At 47.0% G+C, this 22601-nt stretch overlaps 2 protein-coding genes across 3 annotated transcripts in view; both read left to right on the top strand.

Annotated features, from left to right (window-relative positions):
* The first annotated feature begins 74 nt into the window (after positions 1-74).
* Positions 75-10638, top strand: LOC128492502 (dnaJ homolog subfamily C member 3-like). 2 transcript variants are annotated; one of them, XM_053465080.1, is made up of 13 exons: positions 75-141; positions 1637-1769; positions 6438-6545; positions 6673-6797; positions 7128-7202; positions 7301-7444; positions 7541-7722; positions 7805-7924; positions 8671-8776; positions 8903-9023; positions 9291-9423; positions 9736-9884; positions 10150-10638. In XM_053465080.1, the coding sequence occupies exons 2-13, from the start codon at positions 1688-1690 to the stop codon at positions 10287-10289; spliced, it is 1485 nt and encodes a 494-aa protein (XP_053321055.1). In that variant the 5' UTR covers positions 75-141; positions 1637-1687; the 3' UTR covers positions 10290-10638. The 2 variants fall into 2 exon arrangements, with proteins under 2 accessions (XP_053321055.1, XP_053321054.1); XM_053465079.1 differs by having other exon boundaries at positions 6435-6545.
* Positions 10639-12488: 1850 nt separating this feature from the next.
* Positions 12489-22601, top strand: part of TM4SF5 (transmembrane 4 L six family member 5) — a 94799-nt gene continuing 84686 nt past the window's right edge. The window contains exons 1-5 of the mRNA XM_053465084.1: positions 12489-12746; positions 15100-15180; positions 15402-15547; positions 17083-17269; positions 18658-18712. Of these exons, the coding sequence (XP_053321059.1) occupies positions 12576-12746; positions 15100-15180; positions 15402-15547; positions 17083-17269; positions 18658-18669 (597 nt within the window). The 5' untranslated portion in view covers positions 12489-12575 and the 3' untranslated portion in view covers positions 18670-18712. The remainder of the gene's footprint in view (positions 12747-15099; positions 15181-15401; positions 15548-17082; positions 17270-18657; positions 18713-22601) is intronic.

Genomic DNA, 22601 nt, shown 5'->3' with positions numbered 1-22601 from the left:
CTTAGGCCGTTCTTCCAATCGGGTTTCCACACGATATCCCGTAAGCGTTGCTCATTGGTTACCCTTAGTGCAGGCTCGCTTGGTGGTTGGCAGGCAGGTAGTGATGGAAGCGGAAGTGTAAAGTGAGCGGACGAGCTGCAGGTATGTGGCTGAGCTGGGAATAAATGGTGACTGGAAGTATGTGAGGCATGTCAGGGGGGATATTGGGGGTAATGTGTGTGGGGGAGGGGTGTCAGGGGGGGATATTGGGGGTAATGTGTGTGGGGAGGGGTGTCAGGGGGGATATTTGGGGTGATGTGTTTTGGGGGGTGAGACTAGGGGCAGTGTGAGGGGGGCGGTATGTCACGAGGTGACACTAGGAGCAGTGTGTGGGGGGGTGACACTAGGGTCACTGTGTAGAGGGGTGTGTCAGGAGGTGACACTAGGGCAGGGGGGGTGACACTACGGGCAGTGTGTAGGTGGGGTGTGTCAGGGGGTGACACTAGGGCAGTGTGTGGGGGGTGACACTAGGGGCAGGGGGGGTGACACTAGGGGCAGTGTGTAGGTGGGGTGTGTCAGGGGGTGACACTAGGGCAGTGTGTGGGGGGTGACACTAGGGGCAGTGTGTAGGTGGGGTGTGTCAGGGGGTGACACTAGGGCAGTGTGTGGGGGTGACACTAGGGGCAGTGTGTAGGTGGGGTGTGTCAGGGGGTGACACTAGGGCAGTGTGTGGGGGTGACACTAGGGGCAGTGTGTAGGTGGGGTGTGTCAGGGGGTGACACTAGGGCAGTGTGTGGGGGGTGACACTAGGGGCAGTGTGTAGGTGGGGTGTGTCAGGGGGTGACACTAGGGCAGTGTGTGGGGGTGACACTAGGGGCAGTGTGTAGGTGGGGTGTGTCAGGGGGGTGACACTAGGGCAGTGTGTGGGGGGTGACACTAGGGGCGGGGGGTGACACTAGGGGCCATTGGTTATGCTCCCCCGTAGTGCGGTTGGATCCGGCCGGAGAGGCTCGCTGGGGTTGGTCCTGCGCGATGCGCATCGCCTGGTAAAGCCGCCAGCTCATCGTACGCATAAAACATTGCAAAGCATCGTAATAATAATATCTGCGCATGTTTGCGATTCGTGATGTTTGCACTTGGGGTGGGACGTCACGCTGGTCGGAAATCAGCAAATAGAGCCGCGAATGTCACCGAAACCCTGAGATTTCAGGCACAAGTTTCATGATATTTAAAGAAAAAAAAATTATATAGTATTACGAGCAATATAACAAGATATATATATATATATATATAATGTGTGTGTAAAATGTTTCTTTTCATAATAATTTAAATATTTATTACCAACAATATACTTAAATTCAACATTATTGTTAATATATGTAAATCTTAGTTTTTCATAATATTTTTAATATACTTTATTATTATTAATATATATATCTATATGTAAATGTTTATCTTTTGTCATTTTTTATTATTATAATCAACTATTTATTAATAATTTATTAATTTTTTTTAATATAATTTTTGCATATTTATTAATCTTTTATACTCAACAATAGAATGAATATTATTATTAATAGCATTTATATATGTTAATGTTTGTGTTTTACATTTCTGAATAGTTTTCTCAATAATTTGTGTCTCGTTTTGCTGACAGCCCCGGCGGAGAGAGAGCTTCCGGAATTCCTCGAAGCAACCGCGTCCGGGAATGGAGAGAGAGAAGCGGAGTGTGACGGGGATCCTGTCATCTCTCTCTCTCCTCTGTGTGCTTCTGGATCTCCAGTTGGATGGTAAGGGGTTAAAGTTATCAGGACAGGCTGAGACAGCTCCCGGTCTGTATGTAATGTAGATGATGTGACTGCGTTATCAGGACTGGTCAGACAGCGGCGGGTGTGTATGTAATGTAGGGGATGTGACTGCGTTATCAGGACTGGTCAGACAGCGGCGGGTCTGTATGTAATGTAGTGGATGTGACTGCGTGTTATCGGGACTGGTCAGACAGCGGCGGGTCTGTATGTAATGTAGGGGATGTGACTGCGTTATCAGGACTGGTCAGACAGCGGCGGGTGTGTATGTAATGTAGGGGATGTGACTGCGTTATCAGGACTGGTCAGACAGCGGCGGGTGTGTATGTAATGTAGATGATGTGACTGCGTTATCAGGACTGGTCAGACAGCGGCGGGTGTGTATGTAATGTAGGGGATGTGACTGCGTTATCAGGACTGGTCAGACAGCGGCGGGTCTGTGTGTAATGTAGGGGATGTGACTGTGTTATCAGGACTGGTCAGACAGCGGCGGGTGTGTATGTAATGTAGGGGATGTGACTGCGTTATCAGGACTGGTCAGACAGCGGCGGGTGTGTATGTAATGTAGATGATGTGACTGCGTTATCAGGACTGGTCAGGCAGCGGCGGGTGTGTATGTAATGTAGGGGATGTGACTGCGTTATCAGGACTGGTCAGACAGCGGCGGGGCTGTATGTAATGTAGGGGATGTGACTGTTATCAGGACTGGTCAGACAGCGGCGGGTGTGTATGTAATGTAGGGGATGTGACTGCGTTATCAGGACTGGTCAGACAGCGGCGGGTGTGTATGTAATGTAGATGATGTGACTGCGTTATCAGGACTGGTCAGACAGCGGCGGGTCTGTATGTAATGTAGGGGATGTGACTGCGTTATCAGGACTGGTCAGACAGCGGCGGGGCTGTATGTAATGTAGGGGATGTGACTGCGTTATCAGGACTGGTCAGACAGCGGCGGGGCTGTATGTAATGTAGGGGATGTGACTGCGTTATCAGGACTGGTCAGACAGCGGCGGGTGTGTATGTAATGTAGGGGATGTGACTGCGTTATCAGGACTGGTCAGACAGCGGCGGCTCTGTATGTAATGTAGATGATGTGACTGCGTTATCAGGACTGGTCAGACAGCGGCGGGTCTGTATGTAACGTCGGGGATGTGACTGCGTTATCAGGACTGGTCAGACAGCGGCGGGTGTGTATGTAATGTAGGGGATGTGACTGCGTTATCAGGACTGGTCAGACAGCGGCGGGTCTGTATGTAATGTAGGGGATGTGACTGCGTTATCAGGACTGGTCAGACAGCGGCGGGTGTGTATGTAATGTAGGGGATGTGACTGCGTTATCAGGACTGGTCAGACAGCGGCGGGTGTGTATGTAATGTAGGGGATGTGACTGCGTTATCAGGACTGGTCAGACAGCGGCGGGTGTGTATGTAATGTAGGGGATGTGACTGGGTTATCAGGACTGGTCAGACAGCGGCGGGTCTGTATGTAATGTAGGGGATGTGACTGCGTTATCAGGACTGGTCAGACAGCGGCGGGTCTGTATGTAACGTCGGGGATGTGACTGTGTTATCAGGACTGGTCAGACAGCGGCGGGTGTGTATGTAATGTAGGGGATGTGGCTGCGTTATCAGGACTGGTCAGACAGCGGCGGGTGTGTATGTAATGTAGGGGATGTGACTGCGTTATCAGGACTGGTCAGACAGCGGCGGGTCTGTATGTAATGTAGGGGATGTGACTGCGTTATCAGGACTGGTCAGACAGCGGCGGGTGTGTATGTAATGTAGGGGATGTGACTGCGTTATCAGGACTGGTCAGACAGCGGCGGGTGTGTATGTAATGTAGGGGATGTGACTGCGGTATCAGGACTGGTCAGACAGCGGCGGGTCTGTATGTAATGTAGGGGATGTGACTGCGTTATCAGGACTGGTCAGACAGCGGCGGGTCTGTATGTAACGTCGGGGATGTGACTGTGTTATCAGGACTGGTCAGACAGCGGCGGGTGTGTATGTAATGTAGGGGATGTGGCTGCGTTATCAGGACTGGTCAGACAGCGGCGGGTGTGTATGTAATGTAGGGGATGTGACTGCGTTATCAGGACTGGTCAGACAGCGGCGGGTCTGTATGTAATGTAGGGGATGTGACTGCGTTATCAGGACTGGTCAGACAGCGGCGGGTGTGTATGTAATGTAGGGGATGTGACTGCGTTATCAGGACTGGTCAGACAGCGGCGGGTGTGTATGTAATGTAGGGGATGTGACTGTTATCAGGACTAGGGCTGCAACAACTAATCGATAAAATCGATAATAATCGATAATGAAATACGTTGGCAACGAATTTCATTATCGATTAGTTGAATCGATTATTATCGATTATAAAATGAGGGTTTTTTCAGAGCAAACGCTCTGAAAAATCCCCCTCATTATATAATCCGTTTAGTCTGACTCACCGTCTCACAGCAGCAGCTCCTACTTACTCCCCCTCCCTGTAATCACTGTGACAACTGGCCCCGCCCCTTCCTTCTCCAGGCCAGAACCACATGGCTGTGACACTCATCTAACTGTAAGTATAAAATTAATATTTGGGCTACTGAAAGTCAGGGGAGGTGGGGGTTAATTTAGGGGCAGTTATGGTTAATGGGGTGTTTAGGGTTAATTTAGGGGCAGTTATGGTTAATGGGGTGTTTAGGGGCAGCTATGGTTAATGGGGTGTTTAGGGGCAGTTATGGTTAATAGGGTGTTTAGGGTTAATTTAGGGGCAGTTATGGTTAATGGGGTGTTTAGGGTTAATTTAGGGGCAGCTATGGTTAATGGGGTGTTTAGGGGCAGTTATGGTTAATAGGGTGTTTAGGGTTAATTTAGGGGCAGTTATGGTTAATGGGGTGTTTAGGGTTAATTTAGGGGCAGTTATGGTTAATGGGGTGTTTAGGGTTAATTTAGGGGCAGCTATGGTTAATGGGGTGTTTAGGGTTAATTTAGGAGCAGCTGTGGTTAATGGGGTGTTTGGGGTTAATTTGAGGCAATTGTGTGTTTAGGGTTAATTTAGGGGCTCTTGTGGTTGACATGGTCTTTAGGGTTAATTTAGGGGATGCTGTGGTTAATGAGGTGTTTAGGGTTAATTTAGGGTAGTTGTTTTGATGGGGTATTTAGAGTTAATTTAGGGGTAGTTATGGTTAATGGGGTGTTTAGGGTTAATTTAATGATGAGGACTGAGGGTTAATTTAATAAAGTTAACTTAAGGTGCAGTTAGAGATAAAGGGGGGCAGACTAAGGGGAATCTAAATCCTGGGGGCAGTGAAGATTAACCCAGTACTTACTTATAAAAGTATGGTGTCAGTGTGCTGTGAACGGGTCTGTGACTCTATGAGGGGACTATGAGATATCTGGGGGGTATAAGGCATATCTGGGGAAGACGGAGTGACATATCTGGGGGTATAAGGCATATACAGTATATAAGGCATATGTGGGGAGGGCAGTATGGCATGTCTGGGGAGGACGGAGTGGTGTATCAGGGTGTATAAGGCATATCTGGGGCCACAGTGGTATATCTGGGGGTAGAGTGGAGTGGCATATGTGGGGAGGGCAGCGTGGCATGTCTAGGAGGCAGCGTGGCATGTCTGGGGAGGATGGAGTGGTGTATCAGGGGGTATAAGGCGTATCAGGCACAGTGGCATATGTGGGGGTGGAGTGGCATATGTGGGAGGCAGCGTGGCATATGTGGGAGGCAGCGTGGCATATGTGGGAGGCAGCGTGGCATTTGTGGGAGGCAGCGTGGAGTGGTATATATGGGAGGCAGCCTGGAGTGGTATATGTGGGAGGCAGTGTATAGTGGCATATGTGGGAGGCAGCGTGGAGTGGCATATGTGGGAGGCAGCGTGGAGTGGCAGATGTGGGAGGCAGTGTGGAGTGGCAGATGTGGGAGGCAGCGTGGCGTGGCAGATGTGGGAGGCAGCGTGGAGTGGCATATGTGGGAGGCAGCGTGGAGTGGCATATGTGGGAGGCAGCGTAGAGTGGCATATGTGGGAGGCAGCGTGGCATATGTGGGGGGGGGGCAGCATGGCATGTCTGGGAGGCAGCGTAGCAAGCCTGGGCTCAAATGTGTATAAATTGGGGGGGGGGTGGTTAGGAAATAAAGACAAGAAATGCATTTTATCAAAGTTTTTTTTTATTCTGCTGTTTGTATTTAACATCATTTGTTTATTAAATTATTTTAAATAAATGAAAAATTTACATTCATTTTTTTATCCGATTAATCGACAAAATAATCGGCCAACTAATCGATTATGAAAATAATCGTTAGTTGCAGCCCTAATCAGGACTGGTCAGACAGCGGCGGGTGTGTATGAAATGTAGGGGATGTGACTGCGTTATCAGGACTGGTCAGACAGCGGCGGGTCTGTATGTAATGGGGATGTGACTGCGTTATCAGGACTGGTCAGACAGCGGCGGGTTTTGTATGTAATGGGGATGTGACTGCGTTATCAGGACTGGTCAGACAGCGGCGGGTGTGTATGTAATGTAGGGGGTGTGACTGCGTTATCAGGACTGGTCAGACAGCGGCGGGTGTGTATGTAATGTAGGGGGTGTGACTGCGTTATCAGGACTGGTCAGACAGCGGCGGGTGTGTATGTAATGGTGTGTGTTTGGTATGTAGGAGGTTTCGCAGCGAGTCACGCAGAGGTCGAAGGTCACCTGGAGATGGGTCGGAAGCTGTTAGCGGCCGGGCAGCTGGCAGAAGCTCTCTCTCACTATCACTCCGCGGTGGGTGAGTATACTGCGGGGAGGAATAACTCCAGCACCTGGCCCCGCCGGGTATCTCTTATAACGGCTGGAGGAGGAGGGGGAGGAGAGAAGCTCACGTTATTTATTCATCTTAACCCTTTATTTCCCAGATGGGGATCCAAACAACTACCTGACGTATTATAAGCGGGCGGCCGTGTATCTGGCCCTGGGCAAGTTCCGATCGGCCCTTCCCGACCTCAGCAAGGCCATCGATCTCAAGGCAGACTTCATGGCGGTGAGTTCCCTGCGGGAAAATCATCTCTAGTCGCCCGGGAGCAGATACCCCAAAATACCCTCTTATGTGTCCCAGGACCCACCCCCCCTCCTCCTCAGCGCCATCTTTAATACAGGATGTTGGCATATGACATCATATCCTGGCGCTCCGTGTCATAAAAGGCGCTCTTTTCCGGCAATGTCTTCCATGAAGAAGGAAAACAATTTTATTATTAGTATTTTATTATCCTATAAAGACTTCCCGCTTCTGCCGGGAGGCTCTTCCACTTATCTACTACCCTCCCACTATAGTAAAAACTATGATTTTTCCTTTTTTTTATGTTCTCCTCAGGCCAGACTCCAGAGGGGGAACATCCTCCTAAAACAGGGGAGTACCGCGGAGGCCAAGGAAGACTTCGAAGCCGTGGTGAGTCTCCCCCTTAAAACCAGAGCCTTGACGCGCCCCCCCATCCCGCGCCCCCCCATCCCACGCCCCGTATTAATCCTGCCTTCTCTTTACGACAGCTGGCTAGTAGCCCGACTAACGAGGAAGCCCGCGCCCAGCTGGAGAGGCTCGCGGAAGTGGATCGTGGCCTCGAGGCGGCTCGGGAGGCCCACGATAGACAGGATTACGGAGGGGCCATAGCCCTGCTGGAGAAAGTGATTGAGGTGACGGCCCCGGGGTGGGGGGAGGGCAGACTCCCAGGTCCTCCTGACCGCCCCGCCCCGCGATATACGCTGACTCCGCCTTCTCTCTATACGTAGCTGTCCCCGTGGGACCCCGATGTCCGAGAGCTGCGATCCGAGTGCTACCTCCACGTCGGGGACCTGAGCCGAGCCGTGCAAGACCTGAAACCCACGACCAAGCTGCGCAACGACAACAGGGCGGCCTACCTCAAACTGAGCAAGCTCCACTACAGCATGGGGGAGCACGAGGAGAGCTTGAGGTGAGGGAGGGAGCCGCGGCATGGCGGAGAGCAGGGAGAGAGAGTCCGGGGACCACAGCCCGTCTCGTTTTTTCTCTTTTAGTAACGTGCGGGAGTGTCTGAAGCTCGACCAGGACGACAAAGATTGCTTTTCGCATTATAAACAAGTTAAAAAGCTTTCCCGGCAGCTGGAATCGGCAGAAGAATTCGTTCGGGAGCAGAGGTGAGCGCTCTGTGCGTTCTCGCTTCTCACTCATTTTTCGATTTTCGGTCTCGCACCCTCTCTCCGAATGTCTCCTTACTTCAGTGTCCCCCGTCTTCTTTTTTTCGCAGCTCTGCATCTTCTCTTACCTCGTCATCGTCTTCTGTCCTCTTTCTTCGTGTTGCTTCTCTCTCCAGTGTCGGCTCAGTTAACCGGGACTCCCGGAGCAATTTCACAAAAGGGGTGGGGCCTCTGCACACACACCCTCTCCCCTATTGGAGAAACGGGGGAGAGGCTGTGCCCGTGGCTCCACCCTTTTTTGCGGAAATAATCTGAGAGGCCAGAGTAGTGCAGACGGAGTTTCTGCGCCTCTTATTCCCCCGTGAATCTGTCTGCGTTATTCTGGCCTCTCCAAATACTTCCACGATCGGGCGGAGCCACAGGGGCAGCCTCTCCCTCCGTTTCTCCAATAGGCAAGAGGGTGTGTGCTTAGGCTCCACCCCTTTCATGAAATTGCTCCAGGAGTCCTGGTTAACGCAGCTGACCCCGGGGAGAAGCGGCACGAAGAAAGAAGACGGGCAACCAATGATACAGCGCAATGCGTTTCCGCCTAGCAACAGCTTCTTTAAGGTGATCTACAGGGGGGGGGATTCCATTAATGAAGTGAATTAAACGAAAAGCTGGGGTGGGAAAGGGTTACTGTGTGTGCCTGCATGCTTTGTGTATGCGGAAATGCTAATCAGCAGCGATTTCTATCCGGGGCGCAGATATGAAGCCGCCATTGAGAAGTTCGAAGCCGCCATGAAAACGGAGCCTCAGGTGGAGGCTTATAGGAGGAGAGCGAAGCAGAGGATCTGTCACTGCCTGTCCAAGGTACGCACGTGTACAGAGCGTGTATACTGTCAGGTCCCGCTATTCTTCTACCCGGGACATGTACCTCAGGGAGACGGACACGCGTGTTAACGGTCACGTCTTGGTTTATTTCTCTGTTGACCCCAGAGCCAGCAAGCGGAGCAGGCCATCGCGGTGTGCACGGAAGCCCACCAGAGAGACCCGCAGAACCCACTCATCCTCCGAGACCGCGCCGAAGCACACATACTCAACGAGGAGTATGAGAAGGGTAGGGTGAATCCGATGGGTGGAAATGCCGTGTGGTTATAGATGAGACTGAGGAGTCCTGCAGTAGTGTGAGGAGGGGACTGTGTATGGTGCACTTAGTATGCAGAGAGCAGGCTATGTTCTTGACTGAGTGTGTTAAGGATTTTTTGGAACAGCCTCCCGGCAGAGGCAGTAGAGGGTAATGCAGTGCGGGGATTTATACATGCGTGGGATAGATATACGGCTCCTGAATCTCTCTCATTCTCCGCTTCTTCTCTCTGCCTCCCAGCCGTGGAGGATTTCCAGCAGGCCAAAGAGCTGGACGGGGAGAACGAAGAGATTAAAGAAGGGCTAGAGAGAGCCCAGAAGCTGCTCAAACAGTCCAGGAAAAGAGACTACTACAAAATACTCGGCGTGAAAAGGTGAGCCCCCCCAGACACCCCGTGAAGGGTTAAAGTGCATTAGGGTTTGATACTCGGGGTTCTTCCTCCCGATAGGAACGGCGCATAGAGCTTAAGAACGATGTTTGCCAATTGCAAGAAAATGTATAGATCAACGAGAAGCAAGGCTTCGTAAAACGGGATCGGTAAAGCTGTGACATCACTGTCCAATCCGTTATGCAAATGAGAAACCGTTCATTTGCATATGAGGCTGTGCGGTAGGATAAATTCCGGCTCGTGCCGTGCGCCGCGGCCTCATCCACCTCCTGAACGGATTTTATTCCATCCTCGTAGGAACGCCAACAAACAGGAAGTGATCAAAGCGTACAGGAAGCTGGCGCAGCAGTGGCACCCGGACAACTTCCAATCAGAGGACGAGAAGAGGGAGGCTGAAAAGAGGTTCATAGACATAGCGGCCGCTAAAGAGGTTTTAACGGACCCGGGTACTGTATTATTAAAACAATTTATTATTATTCATTCATTAATAATAATATTATTACCTTTCATTTATTAAATCGTTCCTTCTTCCAGTTTTATTTTAACCCTTTGTATTACCCTCCCTATATAACTACTGTTATTCCATTTAACTCTCCCTGTAACCCCTCCCATTCCCCCTGTAACCCCTCCCATTACAGCAGGCAGCCCCTCCTTCTCTTGACCTCCTTTTAATATCCCCCCCTTTTTAATTTTTTTTAACCCTTTCCACAGAAATGCGACAGAAGGTGGACGCCGGGGAAGATCCGTTGGACCCGGAGAACCAGCAGGGGTCCGGACACCACCAGCAGTGGCCTTTCGAGTTTAACCCTTTCAGCTCAGGGAACTTTCACTTCAAATTCAACTTCAACTGAACCCTTCAGGCTGCGAATTTCCATTTGGGATATTTATTGTTTACACCGAGCGCCGACTCTTCCCCCAAAGTCTCGGATTCTGGGGTTTTTGTTTTTTATTTGTTTTTTTTTTGGAAAGACTTTTAGACATCGGAGAAAAATGGGGGGGGAGGTTTTAGCGTCTTTGAGCAGCTTGATGCGCCCGGCGCGATCTCTCCGGGATCAGGAGGGGCGAGAGATCGGAATTTTATTGACTTTCTTTACAATCGGAAATGAAAATATAAAAGAATTTATATTAAAAAAAACAAAAAAACTGGGATGGAGGAAAGAAGTGAGATATTAATAAAAGTAAAAACACCACGTCGGCGGATATGATATGTGATATATGTATGTGATATATTTATGGTGAATGTAAAGATGTCGGCGGGGTTTGCGAGAGTCGATGTGTCCCCGTAAAGGAAATAATGGGCAAGTCGGGTGGCCCAGTTGGGATTCTGATCCATCCCCCCCCAACACAGGTCCACGTGGGGCTTTCCTTACATTCAAATTGGGTGCTGGTGGCCACCAAAAGATCAGCATTACTTACAGATATTTCATACTTTGTTACGGGGGAAGCCACGTCGTGCTCTGTTCATTTATTTTATATGGCATTGCCTGTAAATTGTGACGTTCGTAAAAAAAAAATATGATGGGAGGTATGAGTCGCGCAGGTTTCGCGTGTTAAGTGATCTGCATGGGCCTTTGATGCTGATCCTGGTCGTTCAGCACCATGGTGAGCATCAATAGACTTTCAGTCCTTTCTTCGCTGTATTAGCCTCTACCACGACTGCTGGCAGGCTGTTCCACTTATCCACCACCCTCTCAGTGAAGTAAAACTTCCCTACATTCCCTCGGAGCCTCTAGTGTTAGGTTACGGCGTCTTCCCTCCTGCGCTTTTCCTGGTGTCCTGACAATCAGGTCTTCTTCCCTTCCTATCTCTGTTAGGCCTCAGACTGATGATTTAGTTCTTGGCTGTGGGGGAGGGGGGTCCTCATGCCACATAAAGCCATTATTTCCGGGACTCATCTAATTCTTCCCTGCAGCTGACCGTCGCGTATAGTGCTGCCCCCCGCAGTACGTCGGAGGGATAACCTCATAGAAGCAGATCGATTACTTCATGAGGTTTATTTGCCTCCAATGTTACAGAAAGCAATTTAAAGGCGATGGTCAGCTGTATGTGAATTACATGTGGCATGGGGGAAAAAATACGCTGATATGGCAACTGTAACCACAAGCTATAGAGCTCACGTGTTGAGGTTCATAGACGTTGCCCCCAAAACAAACCTTCACCGAGATAAGACGCAAAAGTTTCTTCTTAACAAGCTGACGTTTTAACTGACCAAGGAGGGAGACGTGTTTAATAGGGGAGGGACGAACCTTTAAATACGTCATACTGGTCTCAAACGGGTCCCGGTATGAAGGACTGAACCGTGACTCACGCACCTCATGACCTTTTAAAGCTGAAGTTCCACCTATGAAACGCTGCATTCCAAATAACCTTCCGTGTCCTCTTCTTGTTCTCCTTTTTTGTTCTCTCTTCTTTCTTCTCTTATGTTTCTTCTTCCGCGTCTCCGTGGACGTAACCTCCCGCCAAACTTCCACCCAAGGGGACATCCTGACCAGAAGCTCCACCATTTTGGCTAAAGTTCATGCCTGGTAATCGCATAGAAAAATAAGCTTCCGGTGGCGTCCTCCCTGATTCTCCACCATTTTGGCGGAAGTTCACGGGGAGGTGATATCTTCGGAGATGTGGAAGAAGAACGAGAAGATGCGAGTCACCGGAAGCATCTTCTCCTTCATCTTCTGTCTTTCATCTTCTCCTTCGTCTTCTCTCTTCGTCCGTTTCTCCGCACCATAACCTGGCAGGATCTTCCATTATATATTGTGAAGGGTTAACCCCCGAGCTTCTGACACGAACAGCGAGGAGGCTCCTGTATTAGTCATATTGAAACAGGCCGGTGGTTAACCTTTCGAGTGCTGGAGTGCAAACCTTTGTGGCTGTGATGGCGTAATGTAAATGATTGACAGCTGGCTGCGCTGCCATTCATATATATAATAATTATTAATCCCTGACTGTATCGTCCCCTCCCCCCCTCTAATAGTAATAACATCCCGGTGCCGTCCCCGGCCTGCTGTCATTGTGCCCCATGAACCTTGATCTTTCCCTTATCATTAAATAAACACTCGGCTGGGTCTGAGCGCGTCGGATCAGACACACCGGATTCAGACGGCGCAGGGCACGCACCGATCCCCGCATCCCCCCCAAGCATGTGCACCGGCAAATGCTCCCGCTTCGTGGGGCTCTCCCTGCTCCCCATGGCCCTGATGTGCATCATCGCAAACATTTTACTGATGTTCCCCAACGGCAAGACGAGCTACACCAGCCACATCACCATGCAAGTGTGGCTGATGGGCGGCGTGGTGGGAGGAGGCCTCTTCGTAAGTACCGTCTTCGCTCCTTGCGCCCCCTCGTATTGCCCTCCATTCTTCTCCTTCTAAATAATAGGGTCACAAAGTCACATAAAAAGTCTTGGTAAAGCCACGCCCCTCCACACCTCTAACCGTAACCCCCCCACCCTCCCAAAAAAAGAAAAGCGCCTTTCTTTGGGCATCTGAAATATTGAGTGACGGGGTCCGGGGGTTGGATGCTGGCACCTTGGCTGCGGAGTTTTTGGGATGTATCATTTTATTTTGTGTCTTAGTTGCAGTTCCACACATAGCCACCGGGGGCTCCAGTGTAAAAAGGGTTTTAGGTAGCCTGGATTTATTATTTTTTTTAATTAATTTTTGTTGCTCAGCGTCATGACTGGATAGTGAATAATTGGGCCTGAAATATAAAAATAGAACAACACAGAACCTGTCGGCAGATCCCCCCGCTCCCCCCCCCCGTCTGTCTATCCCATGCATGTTTAAATCCCCTCTTTGTGTTAGTCTCTACCACTTCTGCCAGGAGACTGCGCCACTTATCTACCCCCCTCTCAGTAATGATAAACATCCTTCCATTCTATCTCAGCTTCTGACCCTCTAGTGTTCTGGCCTATTGTTGTAACGTTTCTCCTCTTTTAAAATAAACTCCCCCCCCCCCGTACTTTGTTGTTTGTTGCTCTATGAGTAAGCACTCGGTTAGGTTTTGCCCTCGGTCAGCCATCTCCTTGCATGGTGGCCGGGCGAGACCCAGTGGGACGGTTATGTGTATTTTGTCCCAATTGGTGCTTTTCTCACTACTATATACAGCTGAAACCCCTGCTTGAATACAGGTGACTCCGTTCAGAATATCTTTACTTCCTGACAGGTCAAAAGGGCTGCCGTTATCAGTGGGTAGTGATGTCACAACACCCCCCCCCCACCCAATTACTCCCAGCAAACGGATTTCCAACCAGTTACCGTGGGACGATGAAAGACTGAAATGTTCCTCGGTCCAACCCATAAGGCACATTCCAAATATGTCTCCCGAAAAGACTTCTGGTAATGGCCCAGAATGCTCCAATCGGGGGCAGCCTATGGATCTATTGCCCCCTCTGCCCCGCTCACCAGCCGTCCCCTGGTGCCTACTAACCCTAGTGACCTCACCAGTGACGCATGAACTTCCATCTCGTGTTGGCCTACTGCATAGTCCTTACCTTTGCTCGTAGTCATGCCTACCGTCGTCTTCGCTGATGGCATTCCATGGTTATGAATGTTATCAGACGATTGGCTTATTGATTAAATCCCGCGTGCTGACTTCCTGTTTCACGTTCTACATGCCGAATGTCCAGGGATGCCATCAGAAGTTTTGAGGACCTACACCAACTAGGGTTTCATTGATAGGCACCATCTACCCTGACCCTTTCTTGAATCAGAAAAGGAGGAGTCCACAGCAACATCTAAAAAGTTCATAACCCCCCTCGGGCCTACTTGTTAAACGGCTAACACCCCTTGACCTCAGGTGTTAAAAAGCCCACCTGCCCCAACCATACCCTCCTCCATGCCTGGGTGACCACATGTCCCCGTTTATTATGTTAATATTTGTCAACGCTGAACCAAATGCGGGAATTTTTTCATATTTCCGTTTTCGCCTGTTTTTTTTGTTTTGTTTTTTTTTTAAATCTCCTTGCGTTTCCTCAGATATTGTGATGTCACAGGCAGTCATGTGACCCAAACATGTCATCTTCAGAAACAAGCTCGGCGGTCATCTCTGTTTGTCCAGGGAAAATCTCGATACGCCGACCTTGACGTGCACATCCGTAGTAGATATTTTATATTATTTTTTTTTATTTTTTAACTTACTTTTATTTTTTTCTTATGCCTTCTTAAATGCCCAAAAAATTCCAAAGGTGGCGATCGGGATTAGGAAGAAATATTTCTGTATCTTTGTGACCTATTGCTAGCTGTTCATTTTTTTTCATTTTATTTAATATACATTTTTTTTACTTTTTTATTATTATTATTTATATTTTGTTGATTAAAAAAAAAACATGACTAATTTATAAAGCCGTTTCCTGCTGTTTCTATACACATTATCGGGGCTTTTAGGGCCGTGGAACCCTGCGATCCCCTCATACCCGGCAAACATTCCGAGCTCCTAGAAAAGTGGGGCATCAGGGGAGGAAAAAGTTAAATCTAAACACAGTTACATTGGATATATGAGGTATCCTTACTGTAAAAATGTTGTCTGATGTCATATAATGTATATATTACATCACGTTACTTTTTATTGATATAGCGCCAGCAGATTCCGTGGCGCTGCTAGGATAAGGGGCGTTGAAAATACTTTTTTGGGGTTCTTCAATCTTTTTTTTGTCTCCGTCTTCAGGTCCTGTGTCCAGCGTTCGCTGCGGTTCGCGCAGGCGGGAAAGGCTGCTGCGGGGAAGGGTGCTGTGGAAACCGCTGCAGGGTACGTTCGGACACAACATAAGCCATGGTCGCTCCTCTAAAGACCTGCTGTCTTCTGGATTTCCCATGGACTTCTGGACTCCCCACCTACGCCCTGCTCATTTTATTTATATATTTATTATTGCGGGTGAGGGGGGGCGCTCGGAATTATTTTTGCCCCCCCCCCAAGGACTGGGCCTGGAGGTAAATCTACCCGTCTAAATCCAGTATATTCTGTCACAGATGCTGCGTACCATCTTCTCCTCCATCTTTGGTGCCCTCGGAGGCTTCTACTGCGTGGTGGTGGCCGGCACGGCGCTGAACGATGGACCTCTCTGCAACAACGACGCGGTTAACACGGACTGGGCCTACCATCTAAAAGGCTTAAAGTAAGTAAGCCATTATTTCCCAAAATCCTACGTTTTACGCTAAAGAAACCCATGTTGACGGATCAAATGAGCGTTATCTATGCGTTAGGAGCCACCCTACTTAGCGTCCTGCTTTCAAAAATGCATGATTATCCCTCCCCAATAAGTTATCGCTCCCTCGTTGGGTTGATGATTGTCGTTGATGGGTTCAAGCTGCCTTTGTGAGGGGTTGAGTAGGAGAAGGTTGAGAACTTCGGGACAGGAGATTGACGGCCCCAGCCATAAATAACATGACCCTTCCTTTTAAATGAAATGCCCCCCCCCCAAATAATTACATTGACTGGTTAAATGAAAGTAAAAAAGTCTGGAAGTGAATTTTATTGAGCTAAAAGTAGGGATGGTGGCCCTTGAGCACCTTTCCATTCCAGGGGTCTACTTCTGGGCAGGGAACCCTCGCTTTTCTCTTAAAAATAACATCCAATTGGGATTCTTATCTCCAAATTCATCTTTTCTGAGCTCGAGGGCGCATAAACCCAGAGAACCCCCCAAACTATCGCCCCCCATCTACGTATTCTACGACGGCCCACCTTCAAGGGCCAGGATAAGCTAAGTACGGGGGCCCCAGCATTGCCTTATACAAATAAGATGGCTAATAAGGACTCTTTCCCCTCCCCCGACACACAAACCTCCCTCTTCGTCGCCTATTCTATCCCGGTTATTGTTCGAAGGGTGCGACCGGTGTCAGAGCCAACGTAATGTCACAAGGTTCAAAGATGGAGAGGCTTCACTCTTTTATCTTTTATTGTACCCATTACTGGGGATTATTGGTGATTATTGGAACTGCTTCGTTGTACGTTTTACTTCCTCGTATTGAACTGTTGGAAACCAATTTAAAGGGTTAAACGGTAACGTAGTTTAGCAATGAAGAGAACTGGGTGTTGTTTCCGAGAGTTCCCATAAGCCTCCTCCATCCAACGTCATGGAGGCCACCATTGTAGACAGTCCTGGGACATTTCCTCAAACACTACACTGAGCTGGTTCTTTATGGCAATGCAAATGAAGTCCTGGATATGATAATGAGGTCCCTTTCCTATAGACTTTAATTAGTCAGATGGTCCCTTCCTGAGTGATTAAGACTAAGGCATTCTATTGATTACCCGAAGGCAGTATGGGAAGAGCTTAGTGTGTCATTAACCGAGCTAGTCATTAAGTAATGCTAATGAAGCTAACGAGGTCCTTTTCCTAAAGACTTTTATTTGTCAGATGGTCTCTCTGAGTCATTAAGACCAAGGTATTCTACTTTTTTACCACAAGGCAGTAGCGTGTTTGTCTCATAGATGAAGCTAAGATAACATCGTTAGATATGTACACAAGGCATTATTCAGCTGGTTTGTGCTGTCGAACGACACTATATCATTAAAACTAGTATTAGAGAGAAAAAAAAAGCTAAGAAGCATTAAAAAACACGTTTTATAAAAAAAATATATATATATTGCTAGAAAGGAATATATTGCTGTATATGGCTTTCACGCTACGGCATCTTTCTTCTCCAACAGTACAAATTACCTTACAAACTCATCGAGTTGGGGGGATTGCGTGGAGCCCCCAAACATTGTGCTCTGGAACATCGTCCTCTTCTCCATCCTCCTTGGACTGGGGGCTCTGGAATTTCTCTTGTGTGCCATCCAAATAGTCAACGGACTGATTGGCGTTGTGTGTGGAGACTGCCGAAAGGACGGAAAGGTGGGTGCTCAGACCTCGTAGACTCCTGAATGATCTAAAGGTGCTGTCCCACTTAAATAATAAAAACATGAGTGCACCAATCAGTGCCTTCTTCTGTGTCATGTGACAATTAAGAGTTCCCAGCAAAAAGTATGACAATATGACAGTATGACAGGCAAAATGTATACATGTTCAAGTTTTTTTTTTCTAGAAAGAGTTTGGGCAGTCAAGAGTATCAGGAATGACGTATCTAATGTTAAATTCAGCACAGTAGGTGGAACAGCACCTTTAAACTGTGCATCATTTGAAAGTTTCTGTCGTTCTTTCTTGGAACAGAAGATGGTAAATTTGCAGATTTTGTGATGGTTTAGTCATTAATTTTGTCTGTAACTTCCCTTCTTATACTCTGTAGTAGTAATCATAATAATAATAAGAATAATAATAAGAATAATAATAAAATAATAATAATAATAATAAAATAAGAATAATTATTTTTTTATTATTATTATTTTACTATTATTATTTTATTATTATTATTATTATTTTTATTATTATTATTATTATTATTATTATTATTATTATGTAGCACTACAAAAGGTGATATTATGCATTAATGTTTTAAATTTTTTATTAATTTTTTTTAAAGCATGGGTTATTTCACTAAAGGCCAAGTGAATTCAATAGCAAATTTGCATGAATTGTACAAAATTCACTTTTTTTCTACTGCAGCATAGTCAGTAGTGTTCCAACCCAAAAATGTCACCGTACGGCCACATGAAAAACACGACCCCTGTGCTTCTTAAAAAAAAAAAAATTATATTTTAAAAAATATAAATAAAAAAAAAAACTCTTTCCAAGAACTTGTATTAAGCAAGAGAGTGGCAAAGGATGAGTGACTATACTAAATAAGCAGTATTAAATAATAATAATAATAATAATTAATAATAATAGTTGTTGTTGGACGACATGGAACCCACCAATAGCCCCCCCCCCTTCATCTCCATCTAGTGGAACAGGGTGGTTAAAAAATATATTTGAACGCATTGGAAGTACGGCATCCACCCATGTTCCTCCGTCCTCATCCTATACGGCGTGCAACGATTGGTTAAAATCAAATAAAAACAGCATCCACCTACTCTAAGTACCCCACCAAGGTGTCGGGGGGTCCATCCAATGCACCCGTTGGGTACCAAGAGGGTAGAAAGTTAAAATCACTCCCAATCTGCATGGAACGCACTGCAGATCTCGCAGGTTTAGTAAATAGACCCAGTAGGGTTATTGGGTGATCCGAATGCACACCCTATTAACATAAATTCAGTTGAAGTCCAACAGTGATGAGACAGAATACACCAATCTTTGTCATTCCAATCATCCGGTGATATGCCCCTCTTTGTCTTCTTCCTCTACAGAATGATGATTAAGAGCTTAACACTCCAATGGACACCGCATGCCGATAATTCGCACAAGACGTCCTCTGCACTGACCTGCCACCGCTACGGACATTTCAATATCTTACAAATCTTCTGCTCGATGCGATTGGAAGGAGGAGACGCGGCCGTCGTCAATCAGGGAGATCTCTGTTCTTCTTGAGAAGAATGCCAACAATCGGTTAGAGGATGAGCTCCATTTTGGAAAAGAAATAACGCATCGTGTTACCCAGCTCTGAGCTACTTTATTTTGTCGGTGATGACCTTTCGGGTGGTCCACTGGAAGACCTTCAAATAATTTGTAGTTATATAGCACCAAGAGCCATTTCGATAGGGTCTGAGATGTCTTGTGTGGTTTGCTCGCAGAAGGTATTCAATGTCCTTCGATTCTACTTATATCAGAACCCTAGATAGGGTGCGACTTATAGAGAAGGATAACTCTACCCTTTCAGATTATCCCTGGTTTTACATCAAGAAAACCAAGAACATACTTGGGTGGACATTTTAATTCTCCAAACATTCTGAGAAGAACGTTCCTTCATAATTGTTCAGGATGGTTTACTAAACAACCTACTCTACCACCCTTGCAATTGAAGCCATCTTGATAAGACAAATTATCTAACGAAAGGATCAGGAGAAGATCCCTGAAGGTGTAACACAATCATTATCTTGGATCATGATTAACATTGGTTTGGGCAGTCATTGAGTTCCTTAGTCCTTCTGTTATGAGATTCCTGAATATTTTGGCTCAGAGGCCTAAAATACCCACAGCCACCCAGAACTAATTGTTATTAGGGGTTTGGTGTCTCCTTGGACCCACCACTTCATGATCGCACAAGTCAATGGCTTATTTGACGTTGAGGGCATTGAAACCTTTCCCGAACCTGCCGCTTTCCTACTTCTGCCACAGAAAACCTTGTTTCCGTCAATCACATTTCTTTGTAGGACTGTTTTCATGATTTGCTTTTAAATCCAGTTGCTCAGAGGTCTTGACAATGTCGCCATCGACGAAGAATCACAGCACTCCTAGAAACCAAGCCAACTTTGGTCAACGTACTTCCTGCTTACCTAGCTCCCTCCTTTGTTGGGTTTATTCTCTCCGTAGTTATGTTTCATCGCTCTTCTCTGTGTTTTTTATCCATTCAGCTTTTCATTCAGAACTCCATTTCCCCCCCCCATGCTCTTCTTACTCCGGTTTTCCGTCTAATACGGTTCCCGACGTTTGCATCGAATAATCAAACACACGACCGCTCGTAATCCTGCATATCTTTGTAGTGACAAAATTGGAATCGCTTGAAGTATAAAAAAAAAATTGTCATATTTAATACTTTCATTAAAAAATATTAATATATAAAAGAAACGTGTCTCTGTTCTTGATGGTTTTTGTTACCGAACAATTGAATGGGTTAAGTGGAACATTGGGTGTACCGGAGCGATTCAATGATCTTTACCAACAAATGAGGTCATCTTGACCTTGTGTTCTGTTTACATTACTGCAGACAATGGACAATGCATCGTTTCCACAATGGCCGGTTGAACATGATTGAAGAAGGTGGACCTTCATCTTATTGTTACCCGATATAAGCACCTGTTCATCTTAGTCAAGCTCTTACTCTTGGGAGTTCCTCAAGTTGAGCTTTCCCAAAATGTGGGTTTTTGCGTTTATCTCGATTCTTCTTCCCTCCTGTCTCGGTGCTGGTGAGGAAGAACTCCTACCGCAGACCATCTTGGTCCAGGACGGGACCAATCTTGGAAGATTCTTTATATTTCAGTGGTGTCCACAAAGCCAGGGAAGATTCAGTTCACAGGTGAAGTACAATATAAACACATTTTAGGGTTGTACATTTACGTGTAGGCTTTTAATTCTGAAGTTCAAGGCATAATGGATGTTTTTGGGGAGAATGGGAAAATATTGTATTATGTAAATATTATAAAACATAGAAAAGAATACTAGTGCAGGTTGGAGTCTCAACCATATGTCCTACTCTTCTATCATGAAATTCCATGTTATATGTTAAAAAAAAATTATATAAAATATTCGGAACCCATGACCACGTACAATAAGAACTCTATATTTAGGTGACAAATAAACTTCTTGTTGATGACATCATAACTTTTAATTTGTACACACACAGGAAGAGAATGTCCAGATTTCAGGTTATGATTCACCGTTGAATGCCAGCAGAATCTACTGTGGCGACAAAGGAGAAGCTTCAACGGATCCCGTGAAAAGGTGAGAGGAATCGGAGTGTGAGTAGGAGCAACAGACCTAAAGAAAATGTTTGGTAATGGTTTTCCGCTTATTCGATCCATGGTACTGTCTCTAATGTTTGAGGTGAGCTCAATGAAGCCACTCCGTGGTCATTTCCCAAGATGGCCAACTCATGATCCACACTATTTATATAGAAAACAAATCAAATTCGGATATACTCAGAGAACTTTAAAATCCAACCCGATAACTTCCACCTTATCCATTTTATTGTCTTCTACAGATTATGGCAGACTATAACGCGGTGCTCATCGGGAGTCTTGGTGGCTAAGTTATTGACAGTCGAGAAGGACTACGGCTCAAGCCACGACGTTTCCGGCCACAATGTCATGTTCTTGTGTTCCAGTAGAGAGCTCTTGAAGCACGAAGGGCATTCCTGGAATACTTATAAGGAATGGAGTAATACATGCACACGTGGGATATGTGCTTTCCAAGCCATGGTTCAAGAAGGCCAAGAGACCTTTCAAGATCATACAGCCCTTAATGACGTTCGCTTCTTATGTTGCACACAAAAGTAGCTCAAGCAATGGGTGAGATGGGGTTGTTGGTTGCCAGGGCAAACTGTACTTCTTCAGAAGACAGGATCTTGCGTGGTTCCTTCTCAAAATCTTACATTACTTCTACAAATAAAATATGAAATTCCACCTTTCACAACTTTAACTTGTATTCCTTTTACCGTATTTGCTCGATTATAAGACGAGGTTTTTTTCAGAGCAAATGCTCTGAAAAATACCCCTCGTCTTATAATCGGGGTCGTCTTCTAATCAGACCTCAAATAGAGGTCTGATTAGGAGACTAAGATCCAGATCCCCCGCACCGCTGCAGGGGACCTGGATCCTCCTGTCGTCGCCCCCCCCACACACACACACTTACCGGTGCTTCCGGAGGTGAAGTTGGCAGCGGGGGTTTGTATGCGTCCGTCGCAAATACCTTCCCCGACTGTCAGAGTTCCAGAGTTCCTGATCACTGACAGCCGGGGAAGGTATTTGCGACGGACGCATACAAACCCCCGCTGCCAACTCCACCTCCTTCCGGCTGCCGCGGAATGAGACGTCAACCCGCTGCCCCGGCAATACAGCAGGAAATTGGAAGCACCGGTAAGTAAGTAAGTAAGTGTGTGTGTGTGCGTGTGTGTGTGTGTGTGTGTGTGTGTGTGTAGGGCATTTCTGGAATGCCTTACACCCCTATATGCCACTCTGGCACTTAGGGGGTTAAAAGGCATATTATGGGGCAGAGTGGCATATAGGGAGGTATAAGGCATTTCAGGAGGCAGAGTGGCGTTAAGGGGGCATTTAATAGTGCACTCTGCCTCCTGAAATGCCTTATACCTCCCTATATGCCACTCTGCCCCATAATATGCCTTTTAACCCCCTAAATGCCAGAGTGGCATATAGGGGTATAAGGCATTTCTGGAGGCAGAGTGCTCTATATAATGCCTTTTAACTCCCTTAATGCCACTCTGCCTCATGGAATGCCTTATACCTCCCTATATGCCACTCTGCCCCATAATATGCATTTTAACCCCCTAAATGCCAGAATGGGATATAGGGGTATAAGGCATTTCTGGAGGCAGAGTGGCACATAGGGGGTCAAAAGGCATACCATGGGGCACAGTGGCATATAGAGGGTTAAAAGGCATATCATGGGCCACAGTGCC

This window comes from Spea bombifrons, chromosome 4 (genome assembly GCF_027358695.1).
Source record: "Spea bombifrons isolate aSpeBom1 chromosome 4, aSpeBom1.2.pri, whole genome shotgun sequence".
Classification (NCBI taxonomy): Eukaryota; Metazoa; Chordata; class Amphibia; order Anura; family Pelobatidae; genus Spea; species Spea bombifrons.
Note: the sequence above shows the minus strand (reverse complement) of the source record. Positions and strands in the feature narration are given on the sequence as shown.

Bases quoted from the DNA above. Each gene is read 5' to 3' on its own strand.
- LOC128492502 (XM_053465079.1), top strand. From the start codon at position 1,688: ATGGAGAGAGAGAAGCGGAGTGTGACGGGGATCCTGTCATCTCTCTCT. The intron at 9,024-9,290 runs GTAGGGTGAATC...TCTGCCTCCCAG, and splicing joins CAACGAGGAGTATGAGAAGG to CCGTGGAGGATTTCCAGCAG. The intron at 9,885-10,149 runs GTACTGTATTAT...CCCTTTCCACAG, and splicing joins AGAGGTTTTAACGGACCCGG to AAATGCGACAGAAGGTGGAC.